This window comes from Colias croceus, chromosome 20 (genome assembly GCF_905220415.1).
Source record: "Colias croceus chromosome 20, ilColCroc2.1".
In the NCBI taxonomy this organism is placed as follows: Eukaryota; Metazoa; Arthropoda; class Insecta; order Lepidoptera; family Pieridae; genus Colias; species Colias croceus.
This window is the reverse complement of record NC_059556.1, coordinates 8,961,247-8,977,236: the sequence shown is the minus strand read 5'-3', so window position 1 is coordinate 8,977,236 and position 15,990 is coordinate 8,961,247. Positions and strand designations below refer to the sequence as shown.

The following is a 15,990-nucleotide window of genomic DNA, read 5'->3' as shown; positions in this document are numbered from 1 at the left end:
AAAATAACTGCGTTAAAAACAACCGACTTCAAAAACGGAAAAGTAAGAAAGTTTTTGAAGTCGGTTGTTTTTAACGCAGTTATTTTTATTTAATACTTTTTAGTGTATTTTTCAACACGAATCAAACGAGCCCAAACTCGATAAAGTTGAGTCAATATATTACTGAGTTCCTATGGCCACCTTCCGATTCCATCATCAGATCAGCTCCATGTCATGATAATGTTTCATCGCTATCCAATTTACATTCGTATACAAAATTTCAGCTCAATCGGTTACCGGGAAGTGAATCAAAGTTACTTGCTACATTGAAATTAAGTCATCGAGTACAGACAAAAATGCTCATAAAATAAAAACTACTAGGCCTAGCCGAATAAAATTTTTATGGGACCAATTCGACACCATCCCGCATCGAACAAAAAAAGAATCACGTAAATCGGTTCAGAAACCTCGGAGTAATCGGTGTACATACATAAAAAAAAAAAAAAAAAAAAAATATACCGGCCGAATTGATAACCTCCTCCTTTTTTTTTGAAGTCGGTTAATTAGCATATTTTCGATATAATAGTTTACCTTATTTGGTGTTATTTTTACTTATTAAGGTATTACTGCATTCCCTCCTACGAATATGTAAATATATGTAAAAACATATGCAAATAATATTAGTCATCGAAGCCAAATGTCAATTGATAAGCGAATTCTTAACGCAACAAAATTCAATTTAATAAATTATGTTTATATTTCACGGGACAATTTGTTAATCTTGTTAATTATGTTTTATTGCAAGATAACCAACTGATTTGTAAACAAAATATTGCGTTGTAGAGTTTAAATTTTAACTTATATTGCATATATGGCAATGAAAAACCTTACTTATGTTATAAAAGCAAATTAGCTCTGTTTATTTCTTCTTCACATCTAAACTACTAACCCAATTTAGATGAAATTTAGTTCTAAGATAGTTGAACCTGAGAAAGGACATATCACATATGTTAGGTTTTATCGCGGAAATCCGAACGGCAACGGCAACTATGCGTGTTTTCCTTTGACTATGCGAGAGAAGCCGCGAGTAGCAAGCTAGTATAAACTATTAAATAATATCTTACAGATTCTATCCCAATCTTTGATAAATTTCGTAATTCGATCGATCATCAATAAATCAATCAAATGTTGGATCGCATAGCCTTAGTATTTTGGTTGCGCAAGCGCATGGTGTACCTATGGATGTCGAATTATCGAAATGTTTCAATGAGTGCTGACAGCTCGTTTAATTATAGATATTAGTATAAATTGATATTATTATCATAAGATATAGTATTTATTTTGATAATGATTAATATTTGTTTTATAATAAAAGCTTAGAACGAAGGATTTTAAGGAAACGCTTATTTATTTTTGTAATTGTATTTGCGTGATACATTTTCATATTTTTCATGATGGTGTCAGAAGGATATCGTTCTACTTGTTCTACACTATCTTTTGAAGGGTCTTATCAAAATATAAGGTTTTTAAGATTATTTTTGAAAAGTATAAAAATATTTCGTTTTTTTACAATCTATATTCAACGCAAGGTTACAATAATACTATACAACAATAAACCTTCATTTTCTTATCAGATACACTATTCGACACGACTGGTTCTGAATTAAAACCGTTAAATTCGTAACGATTATTCAAAAGAGATGTTTTTAAACTTTTTAACCAATTTCAATGGAGTACGTGCATGTAGATTGGCCTGGTTGAAAAAGATTTTTCAATAATTTATATGGTTGTTAATGTTATTGTAAATGTTATTTAGGAAATAAATCTCAAATCATCAAATCGAATCATTTATTTATTTCTCCTCCAATTCCCAATCACATAAATTAATTTACATGCATACAAATTTATCAAACACTTAGCTGGAGTTGGAGGAGCTGGTGTCTGAAATGGGTTTTAATGGTCCGGTATCACAGATCACCAGTATAACCACTAATCTGGTGTAAAGTTGGTGAAAATACGTTTTTTGCTCTTTGTCGTTAACTTCTGTAATCTGTACAGATTATTTGACCAGTAGTGGAGCCGTCTTAGGAAGCTTGTGTAGAAAGACCAAAAGTAGATTATTCTTCAGACTTTTTACTAAAGGAAACTTCCGAGTTTATTATCAAACGTTATGTCATGTACCTAGTAGCTTAACATTTTTTCATTGTATAGACAACTTCAAATATGAAATCAATATGAATTCAACAACTGTCTCAACTGTGAACTAATTGTAAAAAATATGAAATAGAGACAGTTTTTGATTCTCCTTCAACACCTTTTTTAACCTTTAAAGAAATAAATACGCAGATACATTTCGATATACAATAAAGTGACATGTTTGAGAAGCTATTAATCATATTAATCATCGATATTCTGTCGCAACCTAATCAATAATTTCACAATGCGAATTAGTATTAGTTTTTTTCATAAACGAACATGTTAAGTTGACAGCTAATTTTGAGTTTATGTCGACCTTGACGCGTGATCAAAGATGAAGATCTTTTAATTTTAACATTTGGAAGTTTTTGCATAATTATTGATTGTAAAATAGTTAATTTTCCTGGCATTTCACAAACAGAAGATTTAAAAGCAGCTGAATATCATCAAATTTCACAGTATGTTATTATGAAAAATAATTGTTTCTGTATGTAAAACTTAAACTGCTGAACTGATATGCGTAATTGTCAGAAGTAATGTACACTCCTGTCTTTTAAACACATTTTACCATAGACAACACCGGCGAATGCAGCTAGTATATTCTATAACACGGATAGAAGAATAAACCAAATTTAACAATTACAACACAGAAAAAACATCTTCTCAACTTTTTGCTTCTAAATCAAACAAATGACAACGACGTAAAAATGACGTAACTTTTAAACTACAATCAAATTTAATTGGCACTTAAATAGTTCGTGTGAATGAGACAGATAGCGATAATTAAAGAACAAAGCAGTTAAGATTGAGTTCATTTCAAAATGGCCGACGAAAGCATTAATTTGCTGATCTGTTATGTTATATCAAAGATTAATTAGATTGTGCAATTGACTATGTAATGGGTACTGATTTAGAATTGATTTAAAATGATGAATTTGATATTTAATCGGTAGGTATGTTAGTTTGTTTCGATGTACACCTGAATGGTTACATTAATTTTGTTAATGATATACCTAGATACAGATAGAATTAGAGAAGTATCGAATTCAAAAGAGTGGAAATGCAGATGGACATTAATTGTAGCTACGGCGTAGTTTTTTATCGTGAAGCACATCTATACTAATATTATAAAGCTGAAGAGTTTGTTTGCTTGCTTGAACGTGCTAATCTCAGGAACTACTGCCCCCCTAGCCAAGTGGCTTTCTGTTAGCGTAGCGTTCAATAGAATAGACTACGAATGTATGAGATTGACGTAAGCTGTAGATAAATGTATCTACAGCGATTTGAATAATTCTCTCAGTGTTATATAGCCCATTTATTGAGAAAGGCTATCATCACGCTATCACCAATAGGAGCGGAGCAATGCGGGTAAAATGCTTACACAGCTAGTTTAATAATTATAATATTACATAGCCCACGAAACAGAAAGTAAATAAGCTTTTATATAACAAATAACCCGAAAAGTTACCTGTTTATTATGCACCAGACTAATATCTTTATTGATACAAAACTTTACATAATTTCATGCGCAAAAGAAAACTCGTTTATGACATTTTTATTATTTATAACTGAAACTAAACTTGTTTTTAACGCGTTTTCACATGACAAAAAGCAAGTCATAGACTTTCTTGTTTTAATTTCTATTGTTATTTAAATGATATTTCATACAACATAATCGAACTTTATATAAACGCAAAAGTTTGTAAGTCTGTATGTTGTTTCCTATTTCACGCAAAAACAGCTGATCGGATCTGTATGAAATTTGGCACAGAGATAGATCATAGTCTGGATTTGTATATACTTTTACCCGAATACCACACGAGCGACGCCGCAAGTTCTAACTAGTATATAGTTAACAAACGTTAAACAGTATTTCCTGTGTACTTCACGCGGAAGTAATGGTTCCTTGTCAATGCCAATACAAACATACAAACCGATAATTGGAGTTCACTCAACTGTTATGTAATTGTGTATTTTGTTCATTCCAGCGATGTTTGGTGGTTTTATGGGCGCGAACTGTGTAGGAGTTTATGTGTAAATATAACATTTGACTTGCGACAGAAAATTTATCTTCTCGATAAGAAAAAGTGGAAACGGTAATAAATTGATAGATTAATGGATTGAACTTTTTACGAGTTTTGTATGAAAAAACTAAAAAAAATAAGGGATTTGTTACACATATATATCATAAACTAATCTATTGAGAATGAAAATAAAATAAAGATGTTTTAACTTTATAACATTACTAGCGGTCCGCCCCGGCTTCGCCCGTGGTACATATGAAAAATAGATGTTGGCCGATTCTCAGACTTACCCGATATGCACAGAAAATTTCATGAGAATCGGTCCAGCCGTTTCGTAGGAGTATGCAGACTAACATTGTGACACGAGAATTTTATATATATATGGGTGATTATACAAAAATGGGGTAACTTTTAAGGATATTTTGTTTACTATATTTTTTATATCAGATTATTACAAATTAGGGTGTATATGATAGCTAATCTAATGAATATATTGTTCCAAATCGGGCCAGCCACTTTTTTAAGTAGATTGTGAGATATTTTAAATTTTCTGGATTTGGCCTCCAGGGGACTGACAAGGCTAACATAGTACTGATAAAAAACACAATTTTGTAATATTCTTAAAGAAATTCAATGAAAATTACTACAAATCTCTCAGTTTTAATAATGGCACATGTCTTTTAAGTATTAAAATCACTTAGTTTCATTTTAAAATGATAATTAATAATATATTGTGACACTGGGAAAAAATAATGTCTCAATTTTCAAAACAGCCTTCTGACATTTAACGCAACGTGAATTTTCTTACTCTCTTACTTAACTTACTACTTTGACTTAGTTTTACTTAATATTTCAAGTAATTCACAAACAATAGAAACAAAAAAAACAGCCAAGTGCGAGTTGGACTCCTAACAAACCTATTTTTTATTATGTTTGTTTATTGTGTTAAGGTTCAAATTAGCTCAGCAGAGGGATATTGAAGAAAAATACGTGTATTCACTTTGACTGTTTATTTCATACTGGATTTACATTCATCGCATCGAATCTATCAATACATTTAGATCATTAAGTAAAGTCAATACACAACAAAAATTCAATTAATGTAAAATTCTCCCGAACATACCGGCGGCCAAAAACAATAGTTTTTTTATACAGTAGTAAAATCAACATGAACTCATCTAATAACATTCAAATAAATTTATACAACAACTGTAAATAAGTAACATATTAGTGGACTGTAAATTTGTAAATAACAATCGTGTATAAATGTAAATCAAATAAACTAAAAATCTTTAGGCAACGCTATCAATTTGTATAATGGCCGTTTAAACTCATGATTACCCTGGCACTGTACTGTCACCACACGGACATGGTTGTCTGCCCCGGGATGTAGATCCTTCACTCGTCCCATTAGCCATCTAGTGGGAGGCATATTATCCTCTTTAATAATCACCATATCTCCGATTTGAGGTGATGGTACGCTGACCTGCCACTTGTAGCGTTGTTGTAGTGTATTCAGATATTCGAGTTGCCACCGGCGCCAAAAATCCTGTGTCATCCTCTGTACGAGTTGCCATCTAGACAACGCACCAATCTTCATATTATCATAGCTAGCGTCGGGTACACCAATTAAAGTTTCGCCCACCAAGAAATGACCAGGCGTAAGGGGTGTATCCATCATCGGTTTGACATAACGGGCGAGAATTCAAACAAGCTTCAACCTGGGCCAAGAGAGTACACATTTCTTCATACGTCAAGGTGCTGTTCTTACTAACTCTATTTATGTGCCTCTTTGCAGATTGAACGCCTGCTTCCCACAGACCTCCGTATGATGGCATTCTTGGCGGAATAAAATGCCACGTTGTTCCGTCGTTTTCTAAGACTTCGGCTATTTCATTAGAAATATTACTCTTACCCGTACTAAATAAATCTTTAATCTCTTTAGCTGCGGCTACAAAGTTAGTTCCATTGTCGCTCCAAAGGTGAGCGCAGTGGCCTCTGCGAGCGACAAATCTTCTAAACGCAGCTATAAACGCTTGGGAAGTTAGATCTGTCACAGCTTCCAAATGTATAGCGCGTGTCGCCATGCAGACAAACAAACATATATAACTTTTAGTCGCATGGTGACCACGTCCCTTAGATGTTCTTATCCATACGGGACCAGCATAATCGACTCCGCTGTTAATAAACGGTCGATGTCGATTGACTCGCATTGCTGGTAGCTGACCCATGAACTGGCTCTTCACTTTAGCCTTGTCTATAATGCATATCTTACAATTACGAATACATTGCTTTACTGCCGACTTCACTCCAATCACCCAATATTTTGTTCTAATGTAAGTTAACATTAGTTGTATGCCACCATGGAGCGTTTTTGTATGTGCTTCGTTAACTAACAACCTTGTAATGTGTTGATGACTCGGTATTATAATAGGATGTTTAGTTGTATCTGCCAGTGATGCATTCTGCAACCGGCCCCCTACTCTCAAAATTCCTCTTTCGTCTATGAATGGAGCTAGTGTTATAAGTGTACTTCTTTTCTTCACTCTTCCTTCTTTCTTTAGCGCTTCTATATCCTTTTCATAAACCAAGTTTTGATAATATCTTATGCATTCTTCTAATATATATTCCATTTCATGTGATGTTAAATAATGATGTGTTTGTGTTGTCCGTTTCTTACCAAATCTTCTACAATATGCGAGTACCCGTTTCATTCTTGACATAGTGGAAAATCTCTCCCAAATTGGCTTTTCTTCTATAATAACATTGCATTTTAGCTTCTTCATTTCTAAATCTATTTTTGTAACATCACATCTCTCAAGTTGAAGGTTTGTTTGTTGTAACCAAACCGGTCCCATCCACCAAATCTCAGAATCTACTAGATCACATGCGTCAATGCCTCTGGTTGCAATATCTGCAGGATTCTCTGCAGATTTGACGTGTCTCCAACATTCATTATCCAAGACTCGTGTTATACCTCCAACCCGATTTGCAACAAAAGTCTTCAAGTGAATCGGTTGACATTGTAACCATGAAAGTACAACCATTGAATCGGTCCAGGCGAATATTCTATGTTTAGGTACTTTGAGTACTTCCACAAGATCCTCAATAAGCTCCGCTAGTAGGGCTGCAGCGCAAAGTTCCAATCTTGGTACTGATATTTGCTTCAATGGTGCAACCTTGGTTCGTGATGCAAGTATAGTTACATGTATTTTGTCATCATGAAAAACTCTCAGATATGTTACAGCAGCATAAGCTTGAGCAGATGCATCTGCAAAACCGTGCAATTCAACTTTGTCATTATCAAGTGTAGTTTTTAACCAGCGTGGTATCTTGAGGTTTTGCAAATGTGTAAGTTGTTCTCTGTATCTTATCCACTCTTCGCGTAAATCCGGAGTTAGTTGATCATCCCATCCTAGGCTACATAACCATAATCTTTGTATTAAAATCTTCGCAGTAACAATTACAGGCGAAAGCCACCCAAAAGGATCAAAAAGTCGAGCCACATCAGATAGAATTGTCCTCTTTGTGACAGGAAGCTTCATTTCTGGTAAGTTGACTGATACCTTGAATGCATCATCTTTTCTATCCCATGTTAATCCGAGAATTCTTATTACATCATCTAACTTTATATTTATCTTGTCCCTTGCATCAATATCATTTCTTTGTAAATAGTTCAATACTTCTTCTGAATTACTAGACCATTTCTGCATTTGAAACCCTCCTTTAGCTAATATCTCTGTTATTTCTTTACACATGTTCCTTGTCTTCTCAATATTTTCATTTCCTGTCATGAGGTCATCCATATAGAAAGCCCTTTTAATAACAGCAGTGTCCGTATAATTATGCACCTCATCATCTGCTAATTGTATTAAAGTTCGCACAGCCAAATAAGGAGCTGCTGCTGTACCAAAGGTTACAGTTGTTAGGTCATATTCTTCAATTTGATCATGAGGATTATCTCGCCATAAGATGCGTTGTAAAGGTGTATGTTTAGCAGTCATGTTGATCATTCTATACATCTTAACGATGTCCCCCACAACACATATCTTATGCATTCGCCACGCTATAATTAAACTTCTGAGGTCTGGCTGTAACACAGGTCCAATCATCATACAATCATTTAATGAATAGCCATTAGAACCTTTTGCCGATGCATCAAAAACGACTCGTACCTTCGTCGTTTCTTTGTCATCACGTATTACTGCATGATGCGGCAGATAAATAGCATTATCGTTGTTGACATTCTTTACCTGTTTCATGTGACCCATTGCCTTGTATTCATGTATAACCTTTGTATATTCTATTTTCAACTTCTCATCTCTTTCGAATTTCTTTTCTAGTTGTGTAAATCTTCTCATAGCTTGCTCTTTTGTTTTTCCACATAATTTAATCGTGTCTTCTATACTTTGTTTTAACGGTAAATGTACTTCATATCGTCCTGTAGAATCTCTTCTTGTTGTATTCTTGTAAATCTCCTCACATAGTTCTTCTTCTTTTGTTTGAATCTTCTTCTTTTTGTAGACATCTGTTTCTATTTCCCAGAACCTTCTAAGTAAATCATTATCTTCTTCAACCATCCTTGTTATATGTAGTGTTATTATATTGTGTTTGTTATCCATAATCTTTTCATCTCTTCGACCTGATATAATCCATCCCAAACGTGTTTTCTGCACCACTAACCCATCTGACAATTTTACCAATCCTTCTTCTATAATTTTGCAATAGACATCCGCTCCCAACAACATGTCAATTCTTCCTGGTGTATGATAGGTAGGGTCAGCCAATGGTAACATTTGGAGCTCTGAACAGTTCGTCTTGATGTGTGTTGAGGGCAAACTTGTTGAAATAGTCTTAAGAATGTAAGCCCTGACTTCAATATTCACTTCATCTTCTTCTTTCCATCTTGACGAAACTGCGAGATCGACTAGATGTTGTATTTGTATACGATTTCCTTCTCCCACTCCTGAGACTACACCGTTGATTTTGGATTTTGTACAACCCAAAAGTGCCGCTGCTCTCGCAGAAACGAATGTGGCCTCTGATCCCTGATCAATTAAAGCACGAAGCATGTGTGTGTAACCGTTCTTCGCTTTAACCATAACTTGTGCTGTCGCTAACAATACTTGTTGATCGGGTTGTTCTCTAGAGAAGTGTGCTGTTGTGATGTTTTGTTCTGGTTGTGGTTGTTCATCTTCGTCCGTATGTGTCAGTCTAACCTTATGTAAAAGTGAATGATGTTTTCTTCCGCAAACTCGACATGTTTTCCTTTGTTTACATTGATATACATTATGATTCGGTTGAAGGCAATTGTAACATAAATAATTCTTCTTCACAAACTCTTGTCGCGCATCAACCGACTGATTCACAAATTCCTTGCAGTTGAATATGTAGTGCTCACCCTTGCAATATGTACATAATACCGGTGAAACATGAACTCGTGGTGTTTGATAAATATCCCGGCGGCCGTCTTCGACTGTGGCGTGATGTGACTTATATGTTGAAGGTTTCTCCCTAGTAGATGTTGTTACTGGCGTGACAAGTTCAAGTGTACGAAACTTAGCTTCAAGAAACTTCTTCAGTTCTGACCATGTAGATAATTCATCACTTCCATCCTTGTGTGTAAGTTCCTCCCAGTCCTTTAACGACTCTGTATCCAACTTCTGCCCCACCAGAAATATAATTATAGGATCCCAAGAATCGGTGTTAATATTCAAATTATTAAGGCTCTGTATGCACTCTGTTGTTGTATCTAATATCGCTTTAATTTGACTTGCAGACTGGTTCACTACTTTCTTTTGGTTAAATAATCTTTTTAAAATAGAAGTAACAATCATCTTTTTGTTTCCAAAACGGCCCTTTAATGTATCCCACGCTTGTTTATAATTCGACCCGGTAATAGGTATATTTCTTAACAACATCTCGGCTTCACCACAAACACTTGTTTTTAAATAATGTAATTTCTGTACATCCCCTAATGAAGTGTCATGAACGAGCGCTTTAAATAAAGCTTGATAAGAGGGCCAGTCTTCATATCTTCCCGAAAAAGTTGGCAATTGTATCCTGGGTAACTTAGAAACCGATTGTTGACCTTCTACGCATGCTATTGACATATCACACGGCGGAGCGGGTTGATTCGGTTGTTTCAATTTAATTAATAAATCCCGTAAGTCGGCTTCTAAGTTTAGATACAAATCTTCATATAAGTAATATTCTTCGTTCAGGAAGTATGTCAATACTCCCTTCTGTTCCCGTGGCGTACACTTAACAAGACCGTTGTGAGCTTGCTTAAACGATGCCCAATATTCTTCAATTGTCTGCAATCGCGCTGTGATGTAACCTTCTGTTAATCGCTGCTTAGGACACTTCTTTAAATTAGTTTGTGTTTTTTGTAAAGTGCTAGCTAAGTCTTCCAATGTGCTTAAATATCCACTTTGTTCCATAGTAGGCGGCGACATTTTTTATATTCGTAAATAGTAAGTAAAATCTTCCAATAAGCAATCTTCACAAATGTTATAAAAACGTAATTATCCAATTCTAACTTGTTTACAGCAATACCGATGCAAAGAACACCTGCGTTATCTAAGGAATGTGTCGTCTTTTGTCTTCGCTGGTCGAGCTCGCTAATCCCTCCGTTCAATATAATCCGGCATCGATGGTCCATATGTTTATTGTGTTAAGGTTCAAATTAGCTCAGCAGAGGGATATTGAAGAAAAATACGTGTATTCACTTTGACTGTTTATTTCATACTGGATTTACATTCATCGCATCGAATCTATCAATACATTTAGATCATTAAGTAAAGTCAATACACAACAAAAATTCAATTAATGTAAAATTCTCCCGAACAATGTTTGTAACTTAAAATTTACACTTTTAGCTATTTTTTCCTTTATCTGTGTTATAAGACGTTGCTTTTTACCATATTTTAAGTCTGTATACACGGCAAGCATCCTGTGTATTTTTTATTCCCTTGCGAATATTTAATTTTGCGGAAATTTGCAGTATTAACGGATGTAGGTATCTTTTAATTGCGTTGCGTTATAAGTTTGATTTTTTTACAGCCCCAAGGGTTCTTAATCTTGAGTATTCAATATAAATTTCAAATTGATACCTCCATGCCCTTCAAAAAAACGTCTTAACAGACAAACGGACAACAAAGTGATCCTATAAGGGTTCTGTTTTTTCCTTTTGAGGTTCGGAGCCCTAAAAATCTAACATTATTTATGTGAAAAGTACTAATTTTCATAAAATTAAAAACCAAAGGCTTGAATGAAAGTCTCATCTGAGTTTTCATAAGAGCCTTTTGACATTTTTATAATGTTATTATATTAATTAACTTTTAACTTATTTTGAGGTAATTTTACTTCACAATATTATACGTATACGTATTTATCTAATAAATATAACAAGCTATATGCCCTGAAAGCATCAAAATCAATACTAAAAATAAAATAAGATCTTTTAAATAAAATTATTAGTAGTTTGTTTCAATAGCTCTTTTCTTTGCTACTCTTTTTTAAATGTTTCTTCCCTAGTCAAATTCAGTTTCTTTTAGCTTGGCGCATGATGTTTTAAACTGAAATATCAAATAGAAATGCTTATACCAATAGCAATCAAGATAAAAGTTCTCAAAAAACGATAGAATCGTCAGTACTATGGGGTCGCGTCAGTCCACTGACGCGATATCTGACATAGGACTGATGCCAGCGGATTGATAAAAAGGGACTTAATATGAGATTACAATCATAAATTATGTTTTTTTGCCATATTTCTAATATCAACAAACTATATTTTTACAAATCATAGTTAACCATGTATGAATGAAAATAAAAATCAGATTAACAATAAAATAACGACTCACCATAGGACTGAAATGTTGACTGGCGCAGCACGAATTTAGAGGACAAACACAACCCTAGCGCTGGTACAGTTATGACGGCCGTCAAAATATGGGATGCACAAGTAACTTTATTACCAACATTAGTATTTAGACAAGGATTTGACCTCGACTTGGTGATATTTAGCGAGAATTTCAAATTTAAAAAACACACAACGGACTGACCAATAAAAACGATGACAAAGTTTATTTTTATTTTTTAAATAAAATGTTAAACATTTCGTTATGAAAGTTATACTATATAATACTATGCATATCAAAGATTGTCCTGAATTAGTAAGTTTTCTCAAATCAATGATAATATTTATAAGATAGTCACTTGATTGTTGGTTTTCGGAGTTGTGACATGCCAAAGTACTGATTATTTAAGTATTAATTTTGTTTTTTTATCAATTTGTATTTTAAATAAAGAAGTGAAAGTGAGTGACCAAATAAAGGACGCTTTATTGTTTTAAAATAGATTGTTATTTGATTAATATATAATAAGACTTTGTATAAATTGGCTGGTGACATTGAGTTACCCCATTTTTGTATAATCACCCATATATAAGAATTTTAGCTTCACCTTATAACATCAAAATACCCTCAAATTATTGTAATATGCCGCGGATTAAGATTTATTTTCATAACACACGTATCTATTATTATCTATTCGTATAAACAAAGATACAATAATGATATTATATAGATAAACGCGACATAGTGTCACATGAGAATCATCATTTGCAAGAATTATTATAACATATTTGAGATTGTAAATATTCCACACATTGTATTACTTGCACACGTCTTTTAAATACCAATACCAATATTTAACATAGTCAATCGGGTAAAGACTTTATAACATGAAACGTATTTTAAAAAAGAATAGAAAAAATTCGATCACGAGGCGGGATTCGAACCCGCATCCTTTCACGCCAGTTTATTATAGTGTCGATAATATATATAAAAAGCGCTTATGCCTTGAAATCGATCAAAAAAACGTTTCAACTTTCAAGACATTAGTAGGTAGGTACCTATACTTATATACCTACCTTATACCTATACTATAATTCTCAAAGGACTCCATTTACTACATTTTCCACACTAAAGGCTCTTCTATACAGTTATACCTTTAGAAGTCTTATTCACATCCCATTTCAATGGCAATCATTGGTGACATGACATCACTTAGCTGATGATAAATGAAGATCTTTTGTGAATGGTCAAGAAATATGAAAGAGTTGTTAAATGTCACAGTGAAATATCAGAATATTTTATATTTATTTAGATATTTTTCAATAATAAATAGGTACTGTGTTAAATTGCCAATTCTTCTTGATAGACGCGACCTTCCGAATCAGTCGTATAAAAAATCTAGCCTTGCCCCGCGGTTTTACCCGCATTGCTCCGCTTCTGTTGGTCTAAGCGTAATGATATATAGCCTAAAATCTTCCTCTATAATAGGGCTATCTAACACCAAAAGAGTTTTTCAAATCAGACCAGTAGTTCCTTAGATAAGCGCGTTTAAACAAACAAAAAAACTTATAATACATAAGTATAGATGTCAATTAATGAACACGTCATGTAAAAATTTACATGATAAAATTCTGAGTTTGATTTTAAGACCTACTTCCCATCTCTGACCTCAATAACATCAAAATACCCTCATATTATTGTTACAAAAACAGCGCACTTAACACATTAAAATGCAATAAGAGCAACATTACAACGAGGTTTCATTTTCGGTAACTGCCTCGGAAGGAAAGTGACGTTACGTCATGTAGTGTGTTGTCACTAGGGGCGGTTGGAACGCCGCGTCTTTTTATGCCCGTATGAAACAGTTTTTTTTTTGTGACTTTTTTGTATTTTTTTTCGATAGGTGTAGCTCATTTTTTGTATTGATGCATAGGATACATGTAAGTATTCGTATATTACTTCAAACTACCTACAAATAAAAATAGGAACTGCGGTTTTTTAATCAATAGGTTTTTTTTAAATGGAGAGAACAATCGGCAAGATACTTGATAGTTAGGTATTCTTTTTGAAGAAAGCATATTTTTCCCTATAAAAGTGTATAAAAATTAAAGACAATTAAAATGAAGGCCTCTTCACAACAATCCTGTTGCATAATACATAGAGTATTTTAAGTATTTCCTCTTCTTAATAGAATGGAAAAACTTACAAAACGCGGCGTGTACAACATAACAATGTAACAAGTACGGATGTAACTGTCGAAAATTGATGTCCGAAATCGTTACCAAATTTCTTGTTAACTAGTTTTGTAATGCCTTTGTTCGCTATTTATTATACCTGACCGCACTTTGTGAAATATGATTTAAATATATTACTATTTACGCCCCGGTTCTGTTCGGATTGGATTTTATAGTAGTGGTGTAATGATATGTACATGTGAAGATAGTTATAAAATAATTAACAATTAACAGTTGTCTACTTGACTTGCGAGTTATTTATACGTGTTCCCTGTACATCACATGGTGGCAGCGGTGGGTTCCCTGTACAGTGTACATCACAATAGTAAGGATTTTATTAGCTTTACCTGTATGTTTGTATGTAACGAGTCCTTTAGACTTGATTTTGACCCACTTTAATCGGGCAGATTTAATTATAGAAACTTTTTACGCTTATCAAGGTGACAATACAAAAATTTCATGAGTTTAAACGTATTTTTTTAACGACATTAATTATAATTAATTCAAATTTCAGTAAAAATTAAGTCGTTAGTAGTGTAACTGCACGACTTTCAAAACAATCCTAGATAGATTCGATTATGTCATTAATATTACACGGCATTCAAACCGTTCTTCACACAAAAACTTAATTAAAGCTGTTGAATTAAACTTTATTAATGAGTTTTGTTTGTTATTCTACAATGCTTGACCGAACATTATAAAGAATAAATATTCTTCGTTAATATTTTTTATTCGGCTGATTAAGGTACGTACACGTGGTTTTATTTTCAAAATAATAAAAACACGAGGCACATATCTAAAAAAATCTATAAGAGATCAGTCTTAGCTTAATACATTTGACCGACAAATATAATTTAAATTATTCAAACTAAACCGTAAAATTGATCAGGAAACGTGATTGTCGCACTTGACCCCAATGGAACTGGTTGTCGCGCTCCAATTATCCTAATATCACCCTTATTTGAATAACAATAGGCGATAATCTCGTGTGTCATATTATTACAAATTGAACTTTACTTGTGTTACCGTAAGATCCATTTCAAAACAGTGCTGTGTTGAAAGTGACATGCAAATGAAAGGCTTAGTTGAACAGTTGGTCAAAGAGATTAATTTATGATTTGAAAAATAATTTCAGAGCTAGATATCCTATTTATCGAGGACGGCTGTAAGGCTCATATATCAATCATCACGCTAATAGAAGCGGAGAAATTCGGGTAAAACCGCGGGATGCAGCTAGTATAATATAATATAGTTCCGCATAGATCGGGGACCTTGATTAGGGTCATGTGTGATTGATCGGAGTGTTTGAGCCAATTGCTTATCAGATGTATTGTCTTTACTGGTTTGTCTCGTGACGTAGTTATACACTAGTTCATTGAAGCGACTTTCCCTGTGTAAAATCTTGTGCCATATTTACATAGTAAGCAGAGGGAGATAATAATACCTATGCATAAAAAATAGTATAGATATTTACAAGCAGATGAAGATAATTTAACATAAGCACAAAATTAAAAGAATCTATGGAATAAGAGCTGTTTATATGCTATGAATATTATTACTATAGCTATAGATTTTCTGTATGTTGATGGTGCACTTGCAAATGGATAAATATAAAACTTAATAAAACTATTGGAATAAACCATACTTCATTTTATGAATTATATTTATAAAATACTAGCTTTCCGCCTGCGCCTCGCC

General features: G+C 33.6%; 2 protein-coding genes across 5 annotated transcripts in view; both read right to left on the bottom strand.

Annotated features, from left to right (window-relative positions):
* Nucleotides 1-15,990, bottom strand: part of LOC123700722 (LIM domain only protein 7) — a 143,321-nt gene that overhangs the window by 55,194 nt on the left and 72,137 nt on the right. The gene's annotated exons all lie outside the window — the stretch shown is intronic.
* On the bottom strand, nucleotides 5,195-10,199 carry LOC123700724. The gene is made up of 2 exons (XM_045648039.1): nucleotides 6,447-10,199; nucleotides 5,195-5,554 (listed from the first exon to the last, which is right to left on the bottom strand). Exons 1-2 carry the CDS (start codon nucleotides 10,118-10,120, stop codon nucleotides 5,482-5,484), a joined length of 3,747 nt encoding a protein of 1,248 aa, XP_045503995.1. The 5' UTR covers nucleotides 10,121-10,199; the 3' UTR covers nucleotides 5,195-5,481.